We start from the raw sequence: 8,959 nt of genomic DNA, 5'->3' as shown, positions 1-8,959 counted from the left end.
GGTTTTAAATATTTGTATGGTTTGGTGTCACTACTCAAAAGGCTCTGATAAACCCACAGTACACTTCAGAGAGAAAAGACAGGAGCACACTGATTGATATGCAGCCTTTAATAATGCAAGCAGATTAATGTTTCAACATTACTGACAGAATCAAAGAAGGACAAAGGCATAAGGCAAACACACATATGATAGGTGTAAATTTCTTATTGGTTCGAAGGTTGAACAAGAATTACAACATATTGGATGATAGATGATAAGGTGGGAATTGCCAGAGCCAATGTCCAGGTGCCAAACCCAAAGATTAAAAACAGAAAAACAAGAATTATGTGAAATCAAGAACAAAAGATACATTTTGTAGATGACATTACATCATGTATTGGAGGAAGTATGACAAATTCAGCTCTTCATCCAGCATCTAGTAGCTGTTGAACATATTTTTCTCAGGAGTCATGGACACCAAACTAGAGCTAAAAGGAGATTTAATAATGGATTCACATTCATCCTGTAGGCAGATACATGACTCCTAAAGAATGGCAATGTTGTTTCTGTTGACAGGATGTGTAAATGGGCAACTGTTTATTTTATTGGACTGGTTTATGATGTTGGGGTTGTGTTTGTCAGCATGTTATGGAATTATTCTGCCCACTGGCAATCAAACATCTATTAATGCAGCTTTAATGTCATCTAACCATATGTTGTCTCTAATGATGTCAATGTCCAAAGGGAAACTTAAGATATGATTTCTACAAAAATGTATAAAAGAGCATCAGCTAAATACCAGCTATGTAAAATTGCCACTGTTTTACACTTTGAACCTCATTAGATCTAATCCAATACAGAGCCATACACCTCCACCTCACATAGGATGAGGTACTCGTGTCTTCCAGGAATGACTATGGTAAGATAGCGACCGTCCATCCCGTTACACTGGAACGTTTGGGAAACACCTGCAGGGATGTTATTGATCACCGCACACCTAGTAGAAAAAGAAAATACTTTTAACTGTTAATTTATAGAGTAAATGAATACAAAATGGAACAGGGATGTCTCATTTGCATTTTGGTGATTAAAAAGGAATTTTGATAAATATAATTTACTGCTATGCAGTGTTGGGGAAGTTACTCAAAAAATAATATATTACACATTACCGCAAGCGTGCATGAAAGGCACCTTTGATTTATTTATTTTTTATTTGCCCAATTTATGCATAATAATTGAAGAACTAATGTAACCCAAGTAATGCCACATTTCTTTGTTTAGTAACTGTAATGTGAATACTTAATGTAGACATTGTAACGCGTTACATCACTGCGTTACAGGTAAATGTAATGTGATTACAGTACCCAACAATGCTGCTAAGTTATGCCAAACCACTATCCTTAGACTTTCGTTGTCCCAAATACATCTGTTCATTCATTATTCATTAATGACCAATGTTTATCGTTGTAAATTTCTAAATAATAGACTGTTAACTACCTTGGATTGTTGTTGCCATTGTGTTGAGGAGAGTTTCCGATGCGGATCTCAGCTCCATTGAGTCGGTGTGGGTCACCATCTCTGCTGACAATGTTGACAGAAAACACTTTTTGGGTTTTCCCCATATCCAGTCGCCACCAGGGGTTGAGATCATATCCTGTGTGGCTGCAGGTGGCCCGGCCCCAGACACTGTCACGATTCCCATCTATGGCATTATATGCGTGGCCAAATGAATGCAGTGATGACTGTGAGGCTTTTCCTCGGACTGCCAGGTTCTCTTCTGTATGAAAGGACACATTGGCAAACATCAGTGCTGACGGCTAGTTTTCCTTGCCGTCTATAGAACAAGGTAGTCCCAATTTATCTTGAACACAAATTTCACAACTATCTGCACATTTTTGTCTTTGCAGTGATTAAACAAAACTGGGTTCAAGTAAAAATTTTGCAGCTGTTATTTGTTTGGATCATCACTGCAAAAGTTAAAAGATGTATCAACAACTGGCAGTAGCAACTATCCAAACGTTGGATTTCCCTGACTATCAGTCTCAATGTAGTGCTGCACCTGGAGAATCAACAGCATGTTTCATTTAATGACTAAACTATCTTGATAAAATGAAAAACATAAACCAACTCTGAGATGAAGAAAATAAACTGAAGCTAATTGTGCAGCAGAGATGCTGCTCTCCACTAATAACAAAACAGCAGTGCACAGATTGTAAGATGATTGCTTTTTTAAATAAAAATGCTTTGGTACAAAATGCTTCTGCCACATATTTCATTCTCACCAGTTGGAGCACGGTATCCGTAGACTTCCACTTCACAAAGTGCGAGGATCTTTTCTAAACCAGGTACAACCACAGTCACATAACGTCCCTCCACATGTTTTGTAACAGTTACTGTGTAAGATCTGCCTGCTGGGATACTGGATATTACAGCAATACTGAAACAAGGGAGAAAGGAAACAGTGCAGGAATGCATTTTTAGAACTGTAATACTTTAAATGCACCCTACACACTATACAACACATTTCTATATCATTAAAAAAAAAAAAAATCACTTAAATTCAAAACATCCATTTATTGAGTATTATAAGATTTGTAATCTGACCTTTTTATTTATAAATTAAATATAGTTCATGTGCCTTAGTATTTCTGCTGCCTGCATTACTGAGCAACATGTTGTCTAAATAAGCAACAAACAGCTGATTGTAGAAAAGGCTTTCACAGGTACGATGGGAGATTCATTATTCTGACTGATTTGTTTTTGGTGTGACCTCACACACATAGAAAATTGGCATCAGTTACACTTTTACAGACAATTAATGGAACATGTATCAATCATATTCATATATGGTCATGTTATACATTTAAAATTAAGAGACTTATGACTGGAGTTAGATCTGAGGGTTTGATAGCATTATTAGTACATTTAGGAAGATTGAACAGGTTAGACCAATGAATGAACATAATGCTTGAAACTAATGTTTGTAGAAAAATAAAGGCAAACCAAATTATGAGACTACATCTCAAATCAATATAATACTCGATATGTCAGGATCTGGATGGTTTACAATGTGTGTTGAACAGTTTCCAGGGAAAATCCTGTATGAAACGAGTAATCACTGTATGTTCACTCACACTGGGTTTGCTGCACCATTGTCTCGTAAAGAGTTTCCAATATGAATCTCTGCTCCATCGATCCTTTCTGCACAGCAGTCTCCTCTGTTGGTGATGATGATGGATGTGACCACGTAGGTATCCAGCAGGTCCACCCTCCACCAGGGGTTGGTCTGACTATCAGTGTGGCTGCATGAGCCAGCCGCAAGACGAGAGTCACGGTTTCCATCAATGGCATTGTAGGCAGATCCGAATATATTCTCCCAACGATCTGACTGTGTCGCTTTTCCTCGCAAGGCCACGTTTTCTATGAATGAGACACATAACATGTGAACTGGCTGAGAAACTACATTCTACATTCCATCAAATGGCATTGTAAGCAGTCCCAGAACCCTTCACGAGACCCTCACACTTGTGAGAATGAGTGGTTTTGCAATGCAAGGTCATATTTCCTATCAAAGAAATACAAACATTTTCCCCCCAAAATGTAATGTTGTTCATCTCCGTGGATGAATTCATATCACATCCGAAATCATCTGTTTTACCATCCTGTGGTCTGGATTATTGTGATTTGAAAGATAAAATAAAATAGATTTCATAGAATTATATACTGGAAATGAGCCTCAGCAATTGCAAACATATTTGTTTATATTGTTAAATATATCAATGTAACATCGCCTTTAACCTGGCTCTTTATTCACTCCAAAATAAACAACATCTCTCAAAAAATGACAATCATTCCAATATTCCCTCATTTGTCTCTTTTAAAAAAAAATAAATGTCACCATCTGTAGAATTTGGTGAGCTGAAATAAAAGGGTAAACAGTCCTGAGCAGCTGCAGTCAGTTCTGTTAAATCCACTACTGGATATTTCAAATCACTCTGTGATAGAAATCAAAAGGTGTTTGACACCTGACAATCATTTCTCTACATTGAAAAACCTAGTTTTACAATAAAGTGTTAATATAGCATTCCCAAATGCTAAACTAAGAAACACATACAATACTGGTCAAAAGTTTGGACACATTTTCCCATTCCCTTTAAGACTCAGGGTCTCCCATATGAGATGAGATGCTGCGTGCAACATGGGAAAACAAATACAGAAAAATAAATGATGAATAAAATGTGTTTGGTTTTATTGATTGTCACATTTCATGTTTTAAGCTGAAAACCAAACGTCAGTAGTCTATTTTTTACATTTTTCAGCTTTTCATTTGTCAGATTAAACTGAATAATTCAGTGAATGGATGAAACATGGACCCATAACACATCCAAGCTACATACATCTTTGTTATCACTCCCCATTTTAGGGCACCATGTTTGATAACACAAATATCAAGTATCACAGACAGAGCCAGATCATACTCACGATAAGTGTAGGCCGAGCACGTCCCCACAAAGAGCAGCGAGAACAGCACTGAATTGAGTTTCATTGTTCTGGTTGAGACAGATAACAGAGTTAATCACTGATGGATATTAAGTAATTATATGCAGCTGACAATACTCATGAAATGAAATAACCCAACAAACTGCATATTTGTGAGCATTCAGCTACAACCACATACCTTGACATGCAGAATAAACTCAGAGGAAAATGAACTGCTGCTTTAGCTGTGCTGATGAATGTGATATAATGTGGAGCACAAAGAGATATTTATGTGAACATCTTATTGTGACATGTGCAGGGATGGGCAACTGTAGATGGGGTCGTAAAATAGGAGTTGACAGCTGTATGTCCATTGATTATGTTTGATGTTTTGTGTCAATATTGAATATCAAATACTGCATCAAACTTTACAGTTACTAGGAATCTGTTGTAGTGTGTTCGTAAAAACAGGGCACGGGACAACATATAACACTATATAGCAGCTCATGGAGTCATTTTTAGGTGTATGAAACAATTGAACTTTTAGCCAAAGCCTGTGACCCATGTAGACTGCAAACAGCTGGATAAGCATGAGACAGGTACGGTAGGTGAGTGGGTGGGTGTGGGAACAAATTGACAGGGAGAGGTGTGTATGGGGAGTTTCATGAATTGTGTGTGAATGAATAGATCCTCCTGATGAGCAGGGTGGCATCTTGTATGGCAGCACATGACATCAGTGTATGAATATGTGTGAATCAGTGAATGTGGTTTGAAGTGTAAAAGTGATTCAACTGGTCAGAAGACTAGAAAAAGTGCTATAAAGTATAAGTGCAGTCCATTTACCATTCACATCAGTGACACCGGGCTGCCGACCCCCACTGATAGTGTTTACAGAACACAGGTGATGGGTCCACATGTAATGCATTCTGGTTGATTTCCCTCTTAATTGAGGGAATTGTGACAGAGGAAGACTTTCTCTCAGTTTTATCTTGTCATAGTCCACCAGTTTTGAAAGTAATAGCATATTCCTACTAAATACTGTAAGTGACCTGGTTTTATAAATCATCATTACAGTGCTGAAATTCCTCTTTAAGTACTCCTCATGAACCATCTTGCCCTCTTAACCTGTCCTGTATGCTGCTCTACTTTTTTAATATTTGAATGCTGCACCTGAATTATCCTTGTGTATTAATGTGATATGTTAATAAACTTGCATAACCTTGCCATACAGGATCCAGGATCCAGGATCCAGGATCAGGTTTAGTGGCTGAATTCACAGACACACAGCAACATTGGCAATCTGACAGAGGACAATAATAAAGGGGCAGGTGTGTGTACATAATGGAGTTATCAGGAACATGCGACCATTAGGTGATGACTGTTGCAGATACAGAGTTACTGGAGAGGTCACTTGGAAAGATGGGAGGGCATCTGGTGGTCAGGTGATGAATGGCAAGGAGTGAGAAAGTGGATGAAATGCAAGGAACTGGAGAAGCAAGAGTTTGGTTTGAAGGCAGAACCGGAGGCAGGATGAGAAAATGAAATACCACTCCATAGAGAAAGTGTGAGGTGCATTAGCTCAGTTAAAATAGAATAGAATAGAATAGAATAGATCTTCATTGTCCAACAGATGCACTACACACATAGACTGTATATAAAATGGACGTAACATCCGTGACGTCACCCATTGGTTTGTGGACTGCTGCTTGGAAGCGGATAGTTTCGGATCTTGGAAGCACCATCTTGAACATTTCCGGTGCATGCTGGGTACAAAAAAAAAAAGGGATTCTACTTATATGCGCATCAGGAGGAGCAAGAGGCGCTCTCTTGAATCTGGAAACCAATCAACCTGTCAATCACGACGTAGCCACGCCCTAATGCATACCCTGCTTTATCGTCAAATATAAAATTAGGGAGGCCAAAATTTCAAAAATGAACATCATACTGCATTGAAGAAGGCTTTAAACTAGCGATTGAGACCATAAACACATTTTGAAAACGTTTACTGAGGTTACAAATCAAGTGAGAAGTTGGTGAATTCTCCATTGACTTGTATAGAGATGGAAGTCCTTTTGACACCAAAATGGTCTTCATTTCAGAGGACCGGAACTCCTCGCCTGACTACACATTACTGATGGACTTTTTTCTGTTCTCCAAAACAAGTCCATGGACATTGCTTTTTGCTGTCAAAGGATCAATGACACAATGATTGTTGTACGCTGTCAGAGAGGGGATTTTGAGTCATTTTGTGCCAAGTTTGAGGAGAAGTGTCAAATGTTGGGCCTGACAGATCCATCCACAAGGAATGTACAGCCAATCAAAGAACATAGGCGGGAGTTGTTCCACAACATCTATGAGGACATAAGCACTAAAATGAAGAACAGGTTTGACCATTGTGGCCAGCTCTACTTCTTTAGTTTGGTTGACCTCTGCATAATTGACGAGATGTCCAGCAGCTTTGATGACCAGTCACTGAAGAGCTTGGAAGAGGCATACTCAAAGCACTTCGACTTTATTAGGCTAAAGGCAGACTTGACTGGATTGTACAGTTCACAATTAATTTGTGAGCAGTGTACAAAGTATTTACAAAATGTTATTTAAATACATTATTAAATACACTTACAATATTGTTATCAGGTACAGATCGGGACACAAACGAGGAACCGGAGGGCTCAGGCTGAATCAGAGTTGTTTATTACAGGCAGGGGTCAAAACCAGGCAGGCAGTAGAATAGGCGAAGGTACAGGTAGTCGGCTGGCTATAATCTAGGTCACGGATCAACAGCTGGTCATACACAGGGAGATACTCAAGGAAATAATACGCTGGAACTCTGACTCTAAGGACAAGACGATCTGGCACAGAGGGGAGGGGAGACACTGCTTAAATACACAAGGAGGGGGAAGACAACTAGACGCAGGTGAAACACATTAGGGAGGGGAAAGCAATCACACAGGCGGGAAACTTGACAGGAAGACAGGGGTAAGACAAGGACTTCAAAATAAAACAGGAAGTGGCACAACAAGAACAGAAAATCAACTAAAACCCTAACCGGCACTAACGGGCCCTGACAGTACCCCCCCCCCCCCCCCCCCCCCCCCCCCCCCCCCCCCTAGGGCCGACACCCGGCGGCCCAGGACCTTGGGAACGGTGAAAGTCCCTAATGAGGTGGGGGTCCACGATATGGCGAGAGGGCACCCAGGATCTTTCCTCCGGGCCGTATCCCTCCCAGTCCACAAGATACTGCAGGCCCCGGCCCCGCCGCCTGACCGCCAGCAGCTTCTTCACGGTGTACACCGGGCCCCCACCAATGAGCCCGGGGGGGAGGAGGGGGTCTGGTGGCTGGGACAAGTGGGCTCTCCTTGAAAGGCTTAATGCAGCTGACATGGAAAGTGGAGTGGATCTTGGAGGACCTGGGAAGCTGCAGTCTGACAGCAGAACGGTTAATGATCTTTGAGATGGGGAACGGTCCAATAAATCTTGGAGACAACTTACGGCACTGGACTCGGAGAGGGAGACCACGGGAGGATAGCCACACCTTCTGACCAGGAGCGTAGTCTGGAGCAGGGCGGCGGCGGCGGTCGGCAGACTTCTTGTAGGACTGGGAGGTTTTCAGGAGAGCTTTCCTTGCACGGGCCCACATGCCTCGGCACCGACGGACTAGGGCAGCAGCGGACGGCACCGGAACATCTCTCTCCAGAGCTCTGAAGAGAGGAGGTTGATAACCAAAAACCACTTGGAAGGGGGTTAAGCCGGAGGATGAAGAGGGCAGGGTGTTGTGTGCAAACTCAACCCAAGGTAGGGACTTGGACCAATTGCAGGGATTCTGGGAGGTGAGACAGCGCAAACCAGCCTCCAATTGTTGGTTTACCCTCTCCGTCTGGCCGTTGCTCTGGGGGTGATAACCAGAAGTCAGATTAGCTTTAGCCCCAATTAGCTCACAGAAAGCCCTCCAGAATTGTGCTATGAATTGGGGCCCCCGGTCGGACAGGATGGTTTGTGGGAACCCAAAATCCTTGAATACCCTCCTTGACAAAACCTCAGCAGTTTCTTTGGCGGATGGGAGTTTGGGGAGAGGAATGAATTTCACCATTTTGGAAAACCTGTCAACAGTGGTGAGGACAACAGTGTGACCCTGGGAGTCTGGCAAACCTGTGACAAAGTCTATGGAGATGTCCGACCAGGGGCGATGAGGTATGGGCAGAGGATGAAGGAGACCAGCAGGGGGAGCATTAGATGACTTCTGTTGGGAACACACAGAGCAAGCAGAGACAAATTCACAGACATCCTTCTTTATCTCTGGCCACCAAAACCTTTCGGCCAGGCGAAACAATGTACGTTTAACCCCAGGATGGCATGATAAGGGGGATGAGTGTCCCCACTGAATAACTTCACTCCGGAGATTTGGTGGTACAAAAAGCCGGTTTGGCGGAGGAGGAGCCGGAGCAGGGTTGCGGCGGTTGGCTTCGATGACCTTAGTTTCCACATTCCATGTGAAGGCTCC

General features: G+C 41.8%; 1 protein-coding gene and 1 long non-coding RNA gene across 2 annotated transcripts in view; one reads left to right on the top strand and one right to left on the bottom strand.

Annotated features, from left to right (window-relative positions):
* Positions 1 to 219: 219 nt before the first annotated feature.
* The window catches only part of LOC133983665 (uncharacterized), a 24,597-nt gene continuing 15,857 nt past the window's right edge, over positions 220 to 8,959 (top strand). The window contains exon 1 of the long non-coding RNA XR_009925380.1: positions 220 to 446. This is a non-coding gene — a long non-coding RNA (uncharacterized LOC133983665). The remainder of the gene's footprint in view (positions 447 to 8,959) is intronic.
* LOC133983661 (fucolectin-4-like) lies at positions 826 to 4,525 on the bottom strand. Its single transcript, XM_062422817.1, has 5 exons — positions 4,462 to 4,525; positions 3,114 to 3,399; positions 2,262 to 2,416; positions 1,477 to 1,756; positions 826 to 976 (listed from the first exon to the last, which is right to left on the bottom strand). Exons 1-5 carry the CDS (start codon positions 4,523 to 4,525, stop codon positions 826 to 828), a joined length of 936 nt encoding a protein of 311 aa, XP_062278801.1.

The sequence above is a fragment of the Scomber scombrus genome, chromosome 7 (assembly GCF_963691925.1).
Source record: "Scomber scombrus chromosome 7, fScoSco1.1, whole genome shotgun sequence".
Lineage (NCBI taxonomy): Eukaryota > Metazoa > Chordata > Actinopteri > Scombriformes > Scombridae > Scomber > Scomber scombrus.
This window is presented reverse-complemented; position numbering and strand designations above follow the sequence as displayed.